Below are 21,306 nucleotides of genomic sequence, written 5' to 3'. Positions count from 1 at the left end.
CAAACTTGCTGAGCACTTTACTATTAAAAAACCTACAGCTCGGCTGCAGTTTCTTACTGTGAATTACATTTAAAAAATGTTTGCTTTAGTGTAATACATTTAACTTGACACAATTTAGTATGATCATTAAAGAGGACTTATTATGCTCCTTTTTATACAGAACATAGGTCACTGAGGTTCTCAAAAAAAGTTTTATTTTTGCTGAGCATACAGCTCAAATGATGCATTCTAGCCATTCTAACATGTATCTAAATCCATTGTGTTCCTGAGCTTCCTGTGTCTCTGTTTAAGTGGGAGGAACCCCAAAACGGCTTGTTTCACCATATGTTTTATGAAATAGACAGCTCACAAAAAACTGACTTGAGTTGTCTTATTTCCGTTTGTGTGTTGTAGGCCCATTAAAAATCCAAATATACACAAGCACTGAAAAAGGGAGTTATTCATAATATTTACCTTTTCATATAATTTAATAAATGATCATAATCATCATTATCATAATAGGAAATAGTTATAATAGGATGGTTGATGGGTCATAACAGGAAATCTCCTTGTACCTTATTCGTAGATATCTATATAGTCAGGGTGAATGCTTGATTTTGATTGGCTGTAGTATGTTAAATACAGAATATACACACCCTTATTAAGCATTTCCTCCCAAACTATGTTTACTGTTCTAAATTAGATAATATGTTGGCTACAACCGTCTAGTTTCTCACAGTGTAGGCTGCAAGTATCCAGTGAGACTCCCGCCCTGCTCCCTAGAGACTTCAGTTCCTGTCCTTGAGTGTTTCCTGCCTGTGTGATTGTCTACCCCGCTCCGATGAGTTTCACCTGTCGCTTGTTACCTTTACCTCCCTTTGTATTTAGTCTGTGTGCTCCCCGCCCTCTGTGCCAGTTAGTCTTTGAACCTAGTTTCAAGCAATCCAGCATTATTCCTAGTATCAAGTTCTCCTGGTGTTTTTGATCCTTGCTTTGTTTCCTGGACTTTGTCTTTGTCTACCCCTTGCTGGATATGTTTGCCCGATCTACTTACTGACTTCCTGTATACCAAACCTGTTGCAAGTAAATTCTCCTTTCTTTTCAAGATTCCTGTTTCTGAGCCTTGCTATTAAGTACTCTTGCCTGCCATTCCACCAGTCATTACAATACGAACTGGCTAAGACTATGGACTCAGCCGTCTCTGACTCTGTGCGTGCAGCGAACCCACTAGTGGTTCACAGACAGGCTTAGTTAGGCTCCCATGCGCAGATCACCATCGCTGTGCAACAGAACTCTCAAGCCAACCTGTTAAAATAAATACTCACCCAGTTACGGAGGCCTGATCCGGCCCACGACCCAGTGGCATCTCCAGTTCCAGTCTTCACTCCAGCTCAAGCCCTCATGTTCACATCGCCAGTCCCGGTACCTCACCTCTCCAGATCCTAACAGTTTTCTGGGGATTCCGGGGACTGCCTCTGAAATCCTCTGAAATGAGGACAAATGAGGCGTCTAGGGTAAGCGTTGAGTTAAATATCTGACTATGCCATTGAGTTCTGCACCCTAACAGCAGCTGACAGCGGCTGAAACTCTCACTCCTCGTTCGACGCCTTTTTCCATGGGTTAGCCGACCCCACAAAGGACCAGTCAGCTCCTCTAGAGCTTCCCTCCAGTTTAGACTCTCTCATCTCCCTGGCCATTAAGATTGACTCTCTCTCTCTCTCTCTCCTGTCTCCAGGAGAGAGAGAGAGAGAGAGAGAGAGAGAGAGAGAGAGAGAGAGAGAGAGAGAGAGAGGTCCAGGGCTGCCGTTATCCTGCCCATCCAGAGGGGGCAACCTACAGCCAATCACCCTTCTTCCTGGCCTTTCCATGGTCGTCTCATCATGGAGGACACCTTACCATCCCCCCATACTGCGTCAGAGAAGCCCATGCAGTTTGGAAGAGCCAGCTCACTCTGGAAGAGCAACAGCGCTGCCTGCGGGAGGGCAGATGTATCTACTGTTTTCCACTGGGTCACTTCATATCCGCATCCCTGCAGTGAAGAAGGGGTGCTGGTGAGCTCAACTACTTCCTCTGTTTTTCCAGCTCGACCCTTTACTCAAGGACAGCTCATCACTCCATCTCAGACTCTCTGTAACCCTGTATTAGTGGACTCCAGGGCAGAAGAGAACTTCACTGATTGGAGATTAGTTAAGAAGCTGAGACTCTAATTAGTTCCCCTGACGAGGCCGTTGGAGGCCAACACATTACGAGATACTCGTGATGCCCTTTGGCCTCACCAACACTGTAGCTGTGTTTCAGTTCCTTGTGTATGACGTTATGAACCGTATGAGCCGCTGAACCCGTTCGTCTTCATTTACCCGGACAATATCCTCATCTCCTCTTCTGATGAAGAGACTCACGTCCAGCATGTCCGCCAGGTCCTCTAGCGCCTCCTCGATAACCAGCTCTTCGTAAAGGGTGAGAAATGCAAGTTCCATGTCCCCTCCATCGCATTCCTGGTGTCCTTTCGGTGGGCAACATCCAGATGGATCCTGCTAAGATCAATGCTGTCACTCAGTGGGCTGCGCAATCTAACGGGAAACAACTGCAACATTTCCTAGACTTTGCCAATTTTTACAGATGTTATTATCAGAAACTATAGCACTGTTGCTTTCCCACTGCAAGCCCTAACCTCCTCCAAGGTCAAGTTTCTGTGGTCTCCTCAAACTGAACAGGCTTTCTGGAGGTTGAAGGAGAGCTTCAGCTCGTCACCCATTCCTCACACTTCCGCAACCCAATCAACAGTTCATGGTGGAGGTTGATGCTTCAGACGTGGTGGTTGGCGCAGTCCTCTCCCAGTGGTCACAAGAGGATAACAAGATCCATCCCTGCGCCTGCCTCTCCCGGAAACTCTCGCCTGCCCAGAGAAATGGGGAACAGGGAGCTGCTGGCTATAACGGTGGCCCTGGAGGAGCATCCTTACCTGGTGCGGAAAGACCATAAATACCAGGAGTACATCCAGTTGCCCAACGGCCAACAAGCAAGATGGTCCATCTCCTAAATAGTTTTAACTTTTCTCTGTCTTACCAACCTAGGGTCCCAGAACACTAAACCTGAAGCTCTGTCTCCCCCTAACTCAGCTCCAAAGTCTCCCGCCAATATCCTTTTTGTGGGAGACTTCTCTTCCTGTGTGGTTTGGGCAGTCATGTCGGGCATTAAGGAGATGGTCACACAGGGGAATGTTAACGTCCAAGTACTGGACGGCTGTCCAACGAACCGGTTGTTTGTCCCTGCGTCCCTGCCTCGTTCCCAGGTCATTCATTGGGCTCCCACCTCCCTTTTCTCCTGTCATCCTGGACGCTTCTGGTGGCCGTCCATGGAGAGAGAGGTGGGGAAATATGTGGCTGCCTGTCTTGTGTAAGCCCAGAACAAGGGCTCCCGAAGCCCACCTCCTCAATCACCCCTGGTCTGACATCTCCTTGGACTTTGTCATGGGGTTACACCCCTCTGAAGGTAACACCATCATCCAAACACTTGTGGACGGATTCTCCAAGATAGCTCACTTCATTCCTCTGCTTAAGTTGCCCTCCACCAAGGAGATGGTCGAGGTATTACATGCATTCACTAGGGATGTGGTATCAGACCCGGGGCCATAGTTCATCTCCCAGTTCTGTAAGGCCTTCTGTTCACTTCTCAGCGTCACCGTCCCAGGTCTAATGGTAAGACCGAGCGGCTGAACCGGGAGCTGGAGCAAGCACCTTATCTGGATAGAGTAGGCACACAACACCTTACCTAGCTCTGTTTCTGGCCTTTCTCACTTTCAGTGTGCCTACGGGTACCAGCCGCCACTGTTCCCTGAACTTGAGACGGACGTCAGCATCCCTTCTGCCCAGGCCTTGATTCTTCAGTGTTGCCGCACCTGGAGCCAGGCCCGTCATGTCCTCCTAAAAGCTCTGCCTGTTATAGTAGGATGACTGATGGCGAAGCCCCGCTCCCACCTACCGGCCTGAGTATGGCTGCCAACCAGAGACCTTTCCCTGTGCGTGGAATCCGACAAGCTGGCTCTCCGGTTTGAAAGGCCTTTCCCTGTTTCCAAGGTGATCAATCCAGTTCTCCTGAGGAGAAGTTGTAGGTGGCCTCCAGCAATATTGTGGATCCAGACCTCATCTTCTGCCATCCATACCACCCTGGGAAGTCAGGTGCTGTCCCTGGGGGTGGGGTGGTACTGTGACTTCCCGCCCTGCTCCCTAGAGACCTCACTTCCTGTCCTTATGTGTTTCCTGTCTGGAGTGTGATCGTCTACCCCGCCCCGATTAGTTTAGTCTGTCCCGCATTACCTTTACCTCCCTAGTGTATTTAGTCTGTGTGCTCCCCGCTCTGTGTGCCAGTTTGTCTTTGTACAGAGTATCAAGCGTTCCAGCATTATCCCTAGTATCTAGTTTTCCTGGTGTTTTTAATCCCTGCTTTGTTTCCTGGACTTCGCCTTTGTCCTCTCCTTGTCGGATAGGTTTGTCTGATCTACTGACTCACTTCCTGTTTACCAAACCTGTTGCACGTAAAGGCTCTTTTCATTTCAAGATTCCTGTCTCTGAGTTGTGCTATTGAGTCCTCTTGCCTCTCATTCCACCAGTCATTACAGTCCTGTAAATGCAATCGATGCAAAGAGGCTTTGCTGGACATGAGTGACCTTATCACATGGTGATAATTACTCACCCTGTCTGTGTTTTGTTTTGCTAATTAACTACTTGCATCATGCAAACTGATAGATAGTAAACATGTCAGGTATAGTCTTGAAAATGTCAACCTTATTTTTAGAACAATAGTAATGAAATCGTTTTTGGCAACATAGCTTTGCTGTGAAATATACTTTGAATTACAGTATATTTGCTGTTTGCCACACCTCCCATTGCTGTCTGAGATAGATTCTTGTCCTAAAGTAGCCTTTTGAACAAACATTTACTTTGTACCAGAGTCTTTACTGTTAATTATTCATTATAAAACCCTAGTGATTGTCTTCCAGAAGTTCGTCACATTCTCAAGGATCACCAATGAAATGGATCACTGTTTTATTAAATTACAATTTATATGCAAAATGCACAAAAACTATTTAAGCAGGTGAATGGCTCTGCCGTTTGTGTATGTGTACTGTCAAATAATTCAGATAATCTTCACCTCATCGGGCACTAGCCACTCGATATGCAAAATGATTTCGTCATTTTAAAAAATAGTGTAAGAGAATCTAAATTGAAATGTCGATTCGTTATTCTTGTCACATTATATTATAATCACCATGTCCCTCTTGAGAATGAGATCCTGTGTCTCGATGAGATTACTTGTCTAAATAAAGTTTAAATAAATACAAATATACAGTATAATTGTTTTGTTTGGAAGTGCCCCAAAGCTCAGTTTCTTGTTCTTGACCGCAGGGTCCCACTTTAGTGTTGAAATTACCATGAATAAATCATCACAACAGCCCACCACAGTAACAATTCCTTTAGTCACAGTCAAGAAAAGCCCGGCAAACGTTGGGTGGTCATGTAAGTTGACTTAAGTCTTAATGTCTCACCCCCACACATGGTCGCAGTCTCCTCATGTAGTTGTTGGACCTGTTTTTTGTTTTTTTTTGTGGGGGGGGGGGTCAGCTGAGCTACCGATAGTGTTCTAAACGGCCTCCCCTCTAAGTAGCATATATTTTTAAAGTAAGACTGAAATTGAAACACCAACATTTCCTACACTTCTACCTTTACTCAACATGCATGTTGTTTTGTCCGTGTCCTTTTAACTCAAAGTACAACAACTGATACGACTTTTCTGCAATCCTATGATCAAATTCATACCAAGTTAAATTAAAAGGACATTTCATAAATGAATAGATTGCATCCTATATTGTTTGTGGTTTAAAATAGTGCTGAAGGTTATTAACGTCTGAAGTGCGATATTTAAGGGACTCCAGAATTGACTTATAAATGTCATGTAAGAAGTAAATTAGCTGAATTTTTGTCCTTTTGGCAAGTGCAAATTCTATATTTTTTCTGTTGTATTAACTCACGTGCATGTTTGTTTGTGCGTGGTTGTGTGGCAGCACATGTGGAATAACGATTTTATTTTCAGTGAACTGTGCAAATGAGCACTTGCTCTTAGACAATGACGTTGAATGTGTTAAACTTATTTTATCAAGATGTGATCAAATCTCCTCGTAACAATGTACATCTCTAATGGTTTGTCATGTAGACAATCATTAGTGATTACCTTCTTGTTTGATATTGTAATCATTTTTGTATCGATATAAAACTCTCACGTGTGCTAGTGAATGCGTCAGAAATCTTACATTATGTGCCTATGTGTGTGTTTGCTGTATTTGCATATTCTACATATGGTTGATTGTGTGTGCGTGTGTGTTTTTCGGCAAACTTCAACACATGACCTATCGGGCAACGCGTGTTGCTGCTCCACTGATCTCCGGTCGATGTGCTTGTGTGGCCATGCGTGTTGCCGCGGAACTGCAGGATTTACTGCCACCTCCATTATCTCAACAGCCCAGTCACAGCCCCACTGAGTTATGCCTTCCAATCGATTGCATTTCTATACCTTAGATTTAAGGGACCTTTTGAAATTACCTTTATATTGTCGCCTAGCCTGTTTCTCTGGCTTGGCTTTACCTCGAGGAGGAATTGTAGACGGCTTTATTTCACCTAGTTAAGTAGTTGATGCACGCTGTCCAGTGTAGCTCAACACCACTGGACCCTTCTTTAAACGGGGCTTCTGCAGAGTGTGTCCTGTGTCCCTGTTTGCAGGGATTCCAGGGCGTTGTCTTCAGTGCCATACCAGTCATGTGATCGGACAAAGGGCAGTTGTTGATTTGCGGTTCACCTGTAATCTTTCTGACATTTGACATTTTCAAATGTCAAATGTCAGGGCATGGTCAATAATATATGCACACATGCAACTAACATGCACCAAGCAAATTAATAAACATTCTTCAAATCCCATAGGAGTTGAATTGTCATCCAATGACAACACCTATCCTAACACGTTCGGGCGAGAATGGCATGCGTAAAAGCAAACCAAACACATGTATGTACAGTGTACTGTTTATATAGAACAATGCAGTCAATGATCCTTGGAGCAGATCGATGACGTTCCTGGGTTTAATTCCGTCCATACGCTTGTCAAGAACAAATGGTGCATCACAACCCTGTGTGATCCGTGCACGGTTAACAGCGGCGTGGAATGTGCTTGGCTGTGATATGTTACGGATCGATAACAGCGCAATTACAGTACGCTCCTGCAGCCCTGTCTGTTGAAAAGGGTCATCTTGCAATTTGTGTCAAAAAAATCCACATAGGATATTACGTGTTTACACTCAGCTAATGGCCATAGATGCCATCATGCTATTAATAAAAGAGAAGTGTCAAGAGATGGTGCTACACAGGCACCGGTTAGTAGGAACCGCTGTCTACTTTTTAACATTGCTCTTTCCTCTCCCCCCTTTCTCTTTTCAGACAGCAGTGCTTTGGACACTCAGGTTCTGACCACATCAATTTGTCCATGTCCTTGTCTATTCCCCGTTTCCCTTCTCAGTGGCGTCTATGCATGTGGATGCATTGGTGTGTGTGTGTGTGTGTGTGTGTGTGTGTGTGTGTGTGTGTGTGTGTGTGTGTGTGTGTGGGAGAGAGAGGCAAGAGAGTGGGAGAGAGAGAGAGAGAGGGAAGTGGATTTCCCTCTTCCTCTGGATTCCATTTAACCACTTGAAAATGCTGCATGTTTTCTGTCATAAATCACATCATGACGTCCCCCTCGTAATGCCTCCGTCCCACTTCCCAGTGATGTAGTGAAGTGTAATCTGACTTCACCAAAATAGCTCCTTCCCCGGCCTGTTAGCTCGACAAGAATCTTTATGATGAAAATCTGATCTGGGTGCCGACAACACGAATAAAGCGACGCTAGCCGAATGGATATTGTCCCGTTTAAGTGGTAAATAAACGCCTGTGGAGCCCTTCCGATGCTTGTTTGCATTTGAATGAACACGGACGGCAGAACACAGCGTATTCACCTTATTACCTCTACATCGCCGCCCGGGTGAGAGATGTGTGTCCCAAATGGGGCCCTCCAGCCGGTGAGGAGGGAGTGCATACAGGCAAGTCTGGCCTGGAGCGCCCTGAGCGGCACAAATCTCAGTCTTGGATTCACAAATCATAATGACGTGGAATAATTTGGTCTCTTGCCCGTGGGGCTGCCCTCCCGCCTCCATGTGCGATGAAAACCCCCTACCCCCCCCCCGCCCCATTCAAAGTTCATCACGACTTGTGTCCCGAGCTCACCACCCCATGTACTCTGTGCTCCCATAATTGACTGCCTGCCTGGCCACACACACACACACATGCACAGACGCACACACGCACACACACGCGCACACAGACACACACACACACACACACACACACCTCCTTGCATGCTCTTCACATGGTCACGTGCCATACATCACATGACTCGCCTCGTTTCTTTCCGCAGACTCGCAATGTCCTGGATCCCAAAATCCTCGGCCTGCAGACTGGAGGGTGAGTGCTGCCGCTGCCGCCGCTGCCTCCCCTGCTGCCACTTCTCCCTGATCTGATCGGCTCTCGCCGTATAAGCCGACGCGTCGGGGGCATGCGCACAGGAAACATGGCGCCCGCCTCTCTGGAATGTGTGTCTCCACGTTTTAATCGCTGGCCTCATTCTGTCACAGGCAGAGGAAGAAACGGCAAAATAAACCGATCGTTGTTGACGTCGTCTACAGTTCATGTTCACATGACGTTCAATGCAGAAATGGAAATATGTAAAGCAAAGAATATATATACCTTGAAGAGATATATATTCATATGTAAGATGTTGACTACTGTCACATGATGCTGCTGAGCATAGAGCTGCCACTTTTATTTTAAATACTATTACATAATCTACACAATCATTGTAGTCTTATCACAGTTATTTGAGCTTTCCACAATCATTCATGAGATTCCATAATTATACGTTGTCATCCCAATTGAAGGGGAATTTTGAGCCACTGTCAGTTTGCCCTTTTTTTGTTTTACCATCGGTGAAGTTGAGAAAAATTCCATCCGTCAGAATGTTTGCGATCCAATATTAAATGCAATACCTGTGTCCTCTTCGTAAGGTGGATGTGCATTACTGCGCTATAACAGGTTTACACCGTCATAGGGTCCATAATTGAAAGGTTAATTGCAATTATTTGCATGACATTTCACAGACTCCTGAGAAAGACCCTCAGTAATCACTCTGCTTGGTCACGGGACGCCCCCTCTGGTGCCCCTCCCGTCTATTAGCGGCTAATTCTAGTGCGGCGTGTTCTCCGGGCCAGAGAGCAGAGCGGGCGCGGCTCCTCATGTCGCCGACGCGCCTTGATGCTCCGGTGGGGTGGATGTCAGAGGGAAGCTTGGCGGGGAGGCTCGGGAGCCACGGCGTCACGCAGAGGTCGTTACGGAGGCTCTGAGTGACGGAGGGAGCTGAAGGGCCCCACCGAGAACCGGAGCCGGGGGGGAGGGAACGGATAGAGAGAGAGAGAGAGAGAGAGAGGGAGAGAGAGAGAGAGAGAGAGAGAGAGATAGAGAGAGAGAGAACGGGAGAAAAGAAGGAAAAATAAATGATCGAACTGGAGCAAGTGTGTGAGCCCGGGCAGGTGAACGAGACAGCGAAACACCGAGGGAGATAGGGAGAGAGAGAGAGAGAGTCAGACTAATGCCTCTGTTGTCAGAGCTCGGAGCTAATTGGCGGAAATTTTCCCGGCATGTTAATATATGTATCCATTATACGGGCAGGGTGGCGGCGCCATCACGTGAAGAAGTGAGATAGAGAGGGGGAAGCGACACGCTATACGGTTAAATGGGGTGAGACGGAAGCCCTTCGGAGCCGAGGGCCGCGGGAGGCGGAGAACAGCAGGTGAGACGGGTTAGGCGGCGAGGTGCGATGCACGTTGCCCCGCCGGCGGCGTAAATCAGGACGCCTCTTTCGCCGTGGCAACGCCTCCTCCAGGACGACATTATTATGGTATTAATGCACCTTAAATCTGTCTGCTTCTCTAGGGTTGGCAGCATTCTTTATGGTATTGACAGCATGCCAGATTTACGCCGCAAGAGGACAGTGCCTCTTGTCCGAGACCTGGTGAGTTATCTGCCTCAACAAGGTTATATGTGATTTATGTCAAATACATTGGACTGACCCCCGCGTTGCACAACACCGGCGGGGGCCCGCCCCGCCCCGCCCCGGCACAGCGCTCCGTGTGAGTACATGCTGTTTAGTAGAGGGTAGCAAGAAAATATTTTAATACAGACCATGAAGTATTTCACTAAGAGCCATGTTGCTAATGAATAGGGCGGGGTGTCGGGCGGGTTCTCACCATGCGATTTCAAATCGATATACTGACATTTTATCCACAATGAGAACTTCTCAGTATTCCATCTGACGTCCATCACAAAAATGTTTCACAAAAACTTGAAAACTTGAAAAAAATTTAAATTGAATTATTATTATGAAGTATTATTTTTACAATTTTCAAATCAACCCTACTTTACAACTGGAGAAAAATGACTCTACTTTCCAACTTACAAACAAAATTAGCAGCTCAGCTGTTTAGGACTGTTATTTACAAATGACCTATCCCATACGTCAGAAAATGATCACTGTAGAGATGTAACTGTCACTTCAGAAATTAAAATCAAGAGTTTGACGTCTGGTTGAAATGAGAAGGCTTGGCACACGTTATGTCATGACAACTTGATTCGTGGAATTTCATGGACGTAAAAACATGACATTCTGATGCATTTGACAAAAACCTAAAAATGTTTACACGTATCCTGAAACAAATAAACTTGACCACATGTATTGCTGCCTGCAACTCTATCTGTATCTTATTATCGTCTTGTTTTTAAATCGTGTTGAGCGATGGCAGCCACTAAAATGAGATCTCAAATAACGTTTTTATTGGACTCAAAACAAATATATGAGTGTATATGATATCTATCTATATGTATATCCAAACACAAGCCAGCTACATGTGTCATGTCACGGTATGCAGAGGTCCACCACGAGGTTTATTCTAAGTTTTACCACTAAGTTATTCCTTCCTCAAAGGCACCACGCCATCATTTGCCGGTTATTATTCATGTCTGTTTCTGACTGTTTGTCCGGTATGTACTGTACAGTCTGTTTCTGTCCTGTGCTACGGTGTTTGTTTCTCATCTTCATGTAAACCACGGGACGGACAGTATTAACGCCTCTTTAAAGCTAAGTCTCCTCTGGGAAAAAAAAAAAAGAAAAGTGACGCGCAAAAGAAAAACCGTGTGTTGATAGCCAGCGTTGTTAGAATATTGTGATGCAGTTTGATGTCATACACCTAGGTGCTGATGAATGTTTCTATCACGGTGAACGACATGAGTTGATACTGTGTTTGTCCATATCTCTCATTAAAAATTAATAACCTTCAATGTCTTTGGTAAGTATGGGTTACTCCATTCTTTTTTGGACTTTGCGTGTATATTTTGCCATTCCTACATAGACCCATAACAGCTATGGGTGATATTTTTCAGTGAGTTGTCAGATTTCAGCCTTTGCCTATGCTCGGCCCGGCCCTGTCTCCCCCTCGCTCGGCAGGCCATGAACATTTGTTTAAACATGAAATGTTGACAACTCAAGCCAAAAATATATCTCAGGACTTCATTGACTTCTGATTTAACGGTGTGAGGCTTTTAAATCATGGTAAAAGCGACACAACACAAGCCTTTTACACATGGGATGAAGTCAGTAGTCAGCAATCTAATTGGTTCCCTCTCATGCCTCTCCTGTGTCAATGTCCCCCCCATTTGCTGTGCGATTGCTTCAGGGCAGCAACAGCGTTTGATCGGCCGGGACCGGAGGCTTTCCTCCGCCCAATGGTGGGGTGCAAAAAACAAAATCAAAAGTCAAAACCATAATCCAAAAAAAAAAAATCCAAAAAAACACGATCTATGCATTATGAGACTCCTGGACACAGGGTCGTTTTTTTTATTGTATTGCCCGCAGCAACCCCAGCAGTGCCAGTGCATGTTGTACCAAAAAAAAACCCAAAAAAACAAACAAACAAACAAAAAAAAAAAACTTACATCAACACTCACAGTTCATGTAGAGGTCACGTTCCCTCCTGCATTCACCGTGGCTTCCATGGGTCTTTACCATGGCTGTGCAGACACGGGGGGTCGTGGTAAAGACGGATCCAATATTGTCAGCTGTCCATGTCTGCATTTCTCTGTTGCGTAACCTCCTCCAGTTTGGGATAAGTGTCTCTATCTCTTCTGTATCTCTCTCTGGTCATCCGGGCTCAATGGAGATTAACATAGTAAACCAGTGTGGGTGTTTCTGTTCGTATGTGTGTATCTGTACATGTGTGTGTGTGCGTGATTATACATGTGTCCCCATTACACGCGTGTAAGTCCATATCTATGTGTGTTTGTTTGTTTGCGTCCTTCGTTTCTTGTTTGTGTGTGTGTGTGTGTGTGTGTGTGTGTGTCGTGTGGTGCAGCTTCACCCATACGTGAATACGTGTGTGTGCGTGTGTGCGCGTGTGCGCGCGTGTGTGTGTGTGTGTGCGTGTCCCGTGTTTATCTCTCTTTGTGTCTAACTAACGTGCAGAGCAGACAGCAGAAAATATTACCAAAGCTTCATCCAAAGGAAAAAAAACAAAGCCAAAAAAAAAACAAAAAAAAACAAAAAAAACCCCAAACAAATAGAAATGCCAAAGCATGACTGCAATTAAGGAACTCACGATGCATGAATGAATACTGAATTATGTAAGTGCTGTACAAAGGCTTCTGGCGAGGCGCAGTTTGACGAGCGCTCCGCGGCCTAGTCCTCACGTCCTGCATGGCAGTTGAGACACCGCTGCACTGGCTGTGGATCAGAGAGAAACTCACGCTGCCGACTGACCCTGAATATCTCTCTTTCTCCCACTCTCTGTCCACTGTGCCCCGGGAAACGCAGGCTTTGGTGAGGAAGACCTTTCCTTTTCTGTCTGTCCGCCCGTCAGTCCGTCTGTCTGTGTTAATTTTGTGACGGCTCCACCCCCCAAACACAGACCTACTTCCTCCGTACTTTCATTCATGCGTTCATTAGTTAATTCTTTATTTTTTCTTTCATTTTTCTTTCTTTCTTTATTTCCTCTTGCTTTCCTCTTTCTTCTTTTCTTTCTCTATTTCTTTCTTTCTTTCCTCTTTCTTTCTCTCTTTCTTTCTTTTTTCTTTCTTTCTATTTTGTTATGGCTTTCTACCTCAAACTCAGACACACAAACTCGTGCCCGTCGGCCAAATGTAGTCCTCCTACAGCATAAACCATGATTGACCCTTTGAATCCATTTGAAGGTTCTTAAATGAACTGTATAGATGATATTAAATAGATATTATATAGGTGATATATACAGTATATAGATGATATCAATGTGAGAAATGTATTAATTCAAGTAATAAAGCAAAAAAAATAAAAATGCACTGCACTGCAATGACTATGCAGAAGCAGTATTTATGTAAGACATAATATTAAACCCACGGTATAAGAGAATAATAATAAAAAAAGTTTATTGTTCATTTTAATGCTTGTTGTGTGCCTAGGCTTTTGGAAGCTGATAAACATTGTGAAGAATGTGGAGTGCGTTTTTTTTTTAAATTGTTTTTAATTTGGTTCACAATGCTGTTTAGACATATAAACTAGCCTGATGAATCCGTGTGGCCCCCGATCTGGTCACAGGTTATAACTCTGGCCCCCAGCGCCCCCACCCTGCTCTGCCACTCTGCTCTTTCTTTCATACTTCCGTGCGTTAATTTGCTCTCCCTTTCATTCGTTCTTTCATTCATTCTCGTTATGGCTTCTCCCTCACACTCTCTTCTACATTCTCTCTTTCTGTTTTACTTAATTTAGTCGTGGCTTTCTCCCTCACACACTCCTACCTGCATCCCATCCCTGTTATTATCCTCCCCTCTCACCCTCTCTCTCTCTCTCTCTCTCTCTCTCTCTCTCTGGGCTCTACGTACAGTAGCCGTTATTTCACTAGATGCCTCCTCAGTGGAAAACCTAGACAGATCGATCACACCGAGGAGCAAGCAAAACCTCAGACGCATTATTCAATTTGTTTAAGTAATTATTCCAGGAGCAATCACTTATTAATCTCTCTCGCTGAAGGTCTATACCATTTATTTATTTCCCTAAGTAACTTAAACCCTATTTATTTCGCAACGTAATAACCCCCATTTGCTCTCGCCGCCCTCTCTAATCTCCACGTAAATGCGTTTAGGACTGATGATCGGCAATTAGAATGTGTTTTCACTCCCGTTGTGTCCTCCATTCTCTCCTCTCAGACCCTCGCTGCTCGAAAGGCAGGCATCTCGTTCGCTCTGGTAAACCGCTCCACGCTCAACAACGAGGACCTGGTGAGTACTCCGCGCACGCCGCATCTTTTTCTTTTTTCGTTTTTTTTTTTTTTTTTGTTTCGTTTTTTTTCACGGCCCCTGTGTGGCCGATCCCAAGCGGGGAGGGGGACATTGATTCTTTGGAGAGGCACCGGTATTATATTTCATCGCTCTGCTGCTGTAAGGCCGGAGGGGGCAGGAGGAGATGGAAACATTTTTGGGACAGGGGTGGCTGGGTGGGTTGGGGGCGGGGTGGGTGGGGGTGGGTGGTGGGGTTTGGCTCAGACCTAAAGCAGGATGGCAAAGTGCAGCATAGAGTGCGGTTGGAACAGTGACAGACCTTTTATAGCTGCGCTGTTTGCTGCACCCAGAGTATTGATGGATGTCCCCGGGAACGCACTGCCAGGAACACAAGCCGCCAAAGATTAAAAAGAGGGGAAAAAAAACAAACTGGAAAAAGATGGATTGCATTATTCACCAGCCTTGTTTCTTTACCTCTGGATGCTGTCACCGCCATCAGGCTCCATATCCGTCTCTCCACAGCGTCTGTAAAAAACTGTTCATGAAATGATAATGCAGCTTCTGATTAATAGAACAAAGTGAATGAAGACGGAGAGGCGACGTGAAACCCGTGGTGAAGCCCCCTCACTACCTGGGTTTAGAGAACTCTGAAACGAGTTGGAAAATGCCGTTGCATCTACCGGAGTCCACTTCAATTTGTTAAAAGATCCGGCAACAGATTACATCCCCACCCACCCGTGATTTAATAGAATGATTGGGCTTAATGCTGTACTTGTAAAGATGCTACCGGTAATATTTCTCTATCTGCGATAATCTCTCCGTCGGATGAGCTGGCGGGGTGCGGAAGGAAGTGCGATAGCGAGGGGGAGGGTTATTAAGAGATGACCCCCCCCATGGTTTCATTGAGACAACGACCCGCGTTTTAATAATGTTCCGTGTGCTTCGGAGAAAGAAGAGCAATAGATAGAGGGCGGGATGTGGGAATCGATGGTGAGGGAATCTTTTGCGCTGACCTCCAAAGCTCTCTGCATTAATTGATTGCCATCCTTCGCTCCCAAAGGGAGGATAGTGTTATGGGAGGCACGCCGCAGTGGAGTGCAGCTTCCGAGAGGAGTAAATAAGGAGGATGATTTAAAAATTGCGTGGGCGCCCAAAGTTAACCGAGCGAGCCCGAGCGGAGACAGAATAAAAAAGCCCCCGCCCCCTTCGTCCGCGCAAATGGACGTGTCTGCCGAGTCCATATGCCTCGGCTTAATTTTCACGGCGCCCCCATAACCTAAAGTGACGTACTGTAGATTTGATGGCTTGCGGCGGGGGCGGGCGGGGGGATTGGAGCGACGGAAGGTGCTGTTTGGACTTTGGGGAAAGGGCAACCGATGGAGTTTGTTAATTGGTGATTGGAGGAGAGCCGGGTGTTTTAAAGCTGTAAATAAAGCCGCAGATTGGAGGCTGCGGTAAGTAGGGCGAGCAGATGTTGGAGTTTTATCTGCTGCATTAAGTCCAGCAGAGTGCATCCCTGTGAGGACTGCGAGGGAGCTCAGCAAACGACCATATGCTGTACAGATGAGATGAGAAGAGACGGAGGGATATATACATGCAAATATGCAGAGAAAGAGAAAGAGAGAGAGAGAGATAAAGTAGAGCAGAGTGAACAGGGACAGAATCACCTGAAACCCAGTTTTTCTGATGTCACAGAGCTGGCGGCCGTGTTCAACGCTCTGCCTCCCGCCTCCGACTTGAGACCACTTCCCTTAGACCAGATCCTATCCCACTTCCTTTTCATCTCAGCTCCGTATCGCATCCATCTCCAAACTGCAGCTCCGCCAGGTCTGATTTGATCGCGCACAACAGCGGCAGCGCGGGCGCTGACTGAAACCGGACCAGAAAATAAAACCCCACAAAAAACAAAACTCCGGTGGACTTTTAACCCCTTTCAATCTCCCGTCTCTATCTCCGTTGTTTTATTTCCCTCGGTTTCTCACTCTCGGGGCTTCCTTTCCTCTCTTTTCATGCATTTTAAAGCAGAAAGAGCCGAAAGCGGCGTGTGGGCTGGCTGATAGGCCTTTATGTCGGCCCCCGAATGCTCCGCTGCCCTTAATCTCTGCACCGGAAAAAACAAAAAAAAAAACATTTAGACTATAGGCACAAAGCTCGCGGCATCCATCAACTTTTACTGCAGAGACAAAGAGGGAGGGCCAAGCTTTTATTGTGTGGTCAAGGTAGGAGAGAGAGAGAGAGAGAGAGAGAGAGAGAGAGAGAGAGAGAGAGAGCGGCAGCAACAGGAGAGAGAACGATATGAAGAAGAGGAGTAGATCGGGCTCGACAACGCCGGCGACGGCGTAAATCCTTTCCCATTTCGCGGCCGAGTGGCCCCGCAAAACAAACCCGCGAAAGTGTGTTTCCGGAAAAAAAAAAAATCCCAATTTTGCACCCGGCCCGGGTCGAGTGTATCCGGAGAGATCCGCACAGATGCCGCGCAGACCCGGCTCGAGCCGGATAAGGCGGTATCGCGAGCGTCCGAGAAACCGCTGAAGGAGGGAATTGGGCGGCGGCGATAATGGCGACGGGAGTGGGGAGGAGCGAGGGAGAGAGCGAGTGAGAGCGAGAGAGAGAGTGAGAGAGCGAGAGAGAGAGAGAGCGAGAGAGAGAGAGAGAGAGAGAGAGAGAGAGAGATAAGAATGTTTCCTGTCAAACTGTGTTCCGGCAGACGCGGCGGGAACAGATCAAATCCTGCCAAGCGTCTGAGCAGTGGCATTACCAGGTGTTCGCGGTGTTAACACACGCGGAGCTCATGCTACACACCGGCCGCACAGTGTGAAACACACTGTCAGGGGGGATGGGTGAGGGTGGGGGTGGGGTGGGTGACGGAGCGATGGAGACGTCTACATTACAGTAGAACTACTCCCTTACTCCCGGTCCGATCAGCTCTGCCGGGCCGCTCGTTCGATGAAATCAAGTCGGGTCAAATCGAATTTATTTGGGTAAATACATTTAGAGGAAGTGGTTCAAAGGGGGTTTTGACGGCTCGTCTTGTTTTGTTCATCTCGTGCCTCTAAACCAGCAGCAGGGAACGTGTAGTATTTCATGTCTACTCCCTGCAGAACAGCCATTTGTTGGCCTCGCAGATTGGAACCCATGCGTTTTGGACGACAGTTCATTTGCCTAATTCACGTGGTATTTATTGGGACATTTCTCACACTGCTTTCAAACCCCCCTTTTAATTTGGAGGAAATAATGATTTGACGAAAAAGATTGCCATCTGCGTAAACAACTGCGATCAGGCGATTCTGTAGTAATTGTGACGGCCTCTATTCTCAATACCAAGTGTATTTTACGACGCTACAGGAAAAGGAAACGGACGAGAGCAGAAAGCAGAACTCCGTCCCCAGGCTGATGGAGCGTAAACGCAGCCAACCTTGTGATATTTGGACCAATTACAGACGAGATCAGTGAAGTGGTGTTTGTAGTTTGCTGTGTGGGGGGAGGTTTGCACACGCCACGGCATACAAATGAAAAAGGCTGAGCCTTCCGTCGGGCTTATGTTCCGGGAACGTCTTTTCCGGGAACGTTTAATTCTGAATAGACCGTAGCTGTAAGCCGGAAGACGGCGAGGGAAAACTCCCCAAAACCCGGCAGGAAAACCGAAGAAACCTTGAGAAGGGGCGTGTAACAGGGATCAACCTTCAAGGATGGATTTTCCCGAGGGAAAATGGGAGGAAGTAGTTCAATCAATTCAGTTGCCCTCTCAACCAGTTCAGTTTTTTGCCGGAAAGAATAAAAAATAAAAAAATCATTCAATGCATGAATAAGCAAACACTGGCACCTCCACCGACTGCAGCCCGAGATAAGGCAACGAGAAATCTGATTTTTTTTTCGAGAGTCACCCCAGGGTTCCTCCGGAGCAGAGCGAACCCAGCATCATCAAATCTGCTCCGTGTTATTTGCTTCCTTAATTATTTGTTTTCCTCTTTTTTTTTTTTGGGGGGGGGGGGGGGTGTAAGGACGAGTCAAGTCGGTGGTTAAGCCTCACACATCTGCTGCGTGTGATTCTGTTCAGATTACGGGGAAGCTCATTTTCTTTCAGGGAATGATTAATTAAAGGTCGTCCTGGGCTGGCGGGGCGGGCGTGGGTGTCTCGGAGCGGGAGTCGCACAGCGCCACGCGGCTAAACTGCCCGGCTTTGCCGCCCCCCCTGGTGCCATTTAATCAGCTACCCAAATGAATGTGTGTGAGTCTGCTTGTGTGTGTGTGTGTGTGTGTGTGTGTCAAGTATGTGTATTTTTGTGAATAGTGCCATTTGCAATCATCCACGTGCGCAGAGGACCTAAGGACTTTAAACGGAGGGTATATAGAGCAAATACTCTATAGGCGTCTTTTATACATTTTAGAAATGAAAACAATGTTTTGTAAAGGCAAAAGAAAAAAAGAATCTGACCTCCGTTCCTGCACCAATCAAATTGAAGTTTCCTCTACTGTAACCAATCAGAGTGTGTGTTTGTGATAACCACAGGCAGAGTTAACCCAAAACAGTCCAACTATAGTTATACAGTATATTTCACATTAATCCACATTCCACTTATCAATATGGACGCTCAAGTTGAGAATCTTTATTAGTTTTATTTATTTGAATACAGAATTGGACGCCGCTGACTTGCACAGTCACTACGGCGACTATAAGCTCCCGCACCCCTCCTATGCGCGCCGAGATTTAAAGGCCAAAGGATAACTACACTGCCTGGTTAATTATGCTGCGCTAAGATCCATCATTTGTAAATCGGGAAATGTGGGATAAATAAATAAATAATCACCGCGCTCAATAAATAAAATAAATATAGTAATTGCACTAATGACTCGGTAGCTCAGGGGGAGCAATAGACAGCGTTGGAAGGAAGCCTCTCTGCGATGTACTTCCAAGGAAAACAACTTCCGTCCTCTTTTTATGCCCTTCCCTTTATCCTCCCTTTCCTTCTTGCGCCCTCTCCACCCAAATATCTGACGTGAAAATGTTTTTTTTTTTTCCTGGCTCTGCTCATCAATTCTCCCATCGGGAATTGGCAAATCCTGGCCTCTTATCGCTGAGCCGGCCTCAGTAAGGCATTCAATTTAAAGAGGCTTCCCTGGCGGCGTCTAGACATACCTCCTGCTCGAGCAGGGTGTTTGGGACGGCGAGGAATTTGACAGTAAACCACTCGGGGTGAACAAAGCCTGCCGTCTGAGGAGGCTGTTAATCGAAGACATAATGTGACGCGAGCTGGATTTACCTCCCCACGCCTGACCTGTCCGTCGACGATTGGGCCGTCGCCAAGACAACGCCGAGGCTCCCTGCGAAAGGGAAGGGAGAGCACAGTGAGAAGCGATGCCGGGGGCCCTGAAGACCAGGGTTTGGGTCCCGGGTCCCGGCCAGTCCGCGCGGTGTTCTGGGACGGGGCTCCTCCAAAAGCGTCCGGATGGCACAGCAGCAGTGATCTCACTGCAATTTGTGAACACGTTTAAAAGTCTTTGTCTTCTCTGCCTTAAAAATATATATAAAAATAATGCTCAGAAAGGTGTTTGTTATTGCTCCCGTAGAAATTGTTTACTTTAAGCTCAAAATGGACGTAGGAAAAGGAACCAATGAGAATTGTTGTATTATGGATGAAGTATCGATGTTACGCCATCTTCCTCCCTTCCCAGACAATTTCCGGTGACTGGCGGTGTCGGCTGAAACCTTGTAAACGGCGCCAACAAACCTTGTGCTATTAAGTTTCATTCGATAATATTTCTCAAAATTGATCATGAACAACCACAAACTGTTACAAAGATGGGATTTTGAGTGAACTTTATTGATAACAAACCTGTATAAACAAGTCCTGAGATCAACGGGAAAAGGGCAAAATTTGGCAGAAAATGTTATTGCCTTGTTTATTGCAAACCCTCTCGCCATCCCCATGTATACACACACACACACACACACACACACACACACACACACACACACACACACACCTTCTTTTCTTCCTGTTATTGCTCTTACTCAATCAGAAACCTGACCTTTCGTTTTCTCATGAACTTTCCTTCTCCCTCCGTCGCCTCCTCCTTCCAGAAACTGCATGTCTTTAAGAAGACTCTCCAGGCCCTGATCTACCCCATCTCCTCCACCACGCCTCACAACTTCGAGGTGTGGACGGCCACGGCACCCACCTACTGCCATGAGTGCGAGGGTCTGCTGTGGGGCATCGCCCGCCAGGGCATGCGCTGCTCCGAGTGCGGCGTCAAATGCCACGAGAAGTGCCAGGATCTGCTCAACGCCGACTGCCTGCAACGTAAGGAGCGTCGGGTTCCACGCAGCGGCCCAAACCTGCGGCCCGAGGCTCCCGCCTACACACACACACACACGCACACACACACACACACACACACACACAAACGCACACACGCGCAAGCGCACACGCACGCACACACACACACACACACACACACACACACACACACACACACACACACACACACACACACACACACACACACACACCACGCGCACACGCACACGCACACGCACACGCACACACACAGGCACATGATGCTTTTCAACTGACATTACATTGTTTTTGCATTGATGCGCTTTCATTTGGAGGTTAGTTACATCCAATGTCGTTTTCCCAACAATCTATAATATATTTTCTTGTTTTTCAACTCAGTTTGCTAAAAGCGTACTCCTCCTGAATTTGCACGCCAATGAAAATATGACTTGTACGCAAGAGGATTATATCGAAAATATCAGATACCCTATTTCTTCATTTCATTCTAGGCAACATATATATATATATATATATATATACACAGTATATTGCTTTGGTAGATGTTAAAGTATTGAGCTCTGCAGAACATGTCCCTTTCTACGTTTAGCTTGGAGGGAATG

General features: G+C 46.4%; 1 protein-coding gene across 1 annotated transcript in view; it reads left to right on the top strand.

Annotated features, from left to right (window-relative positions):
* unc13c (unc-13 homolog C (C. elegans)) overlaps window positions 1–21,306 on the top strand; it is a gene marked incomplete at both ends in the record, with an annotated part of 116,851 nt that overhangs the window by 8,372 nt on the left and 87,173 nt on the right. The window contains 5 exons of the mRNA XM_079997408.1: window positions 7,461–7,483; window positions 8,470–8,516; window positions 10,041–10,119; window positions 14,337–14,408; window positions 20,491–20,710. Coding sequence (XP_079853534.1) covers window positions 7,461–7,483; window positions 8,470–8,516; window positions 10,041–10,119; window positions 14,337–14,408; window positions 20,491–20,710 — 441 coding nt within the window. The remainder of the gene's footprint in view (window positions 1–7,460; window positions 7,484–8,469; window positions 8,517–10,040; window positions 10,120–14,336; window positions 14,409–20,490; window positions 20,711–21,306) is intronic.

The sequence above is a fragment of the Zeus faber genome (assembly GCF_960531495.2).
Source record: "Zeus faber genome assembly, chromosome: 3".
In the NCBI taxonomy this organism is placed as follows: Eukaryota; Metazoa; Chordata; class Actinopteri; order Zeiformes; family Zeidae; genus Zeus; species Zeus faber.
This window is presented reverse-complemented; position numbering and strand designations above follow the sequence as displayed.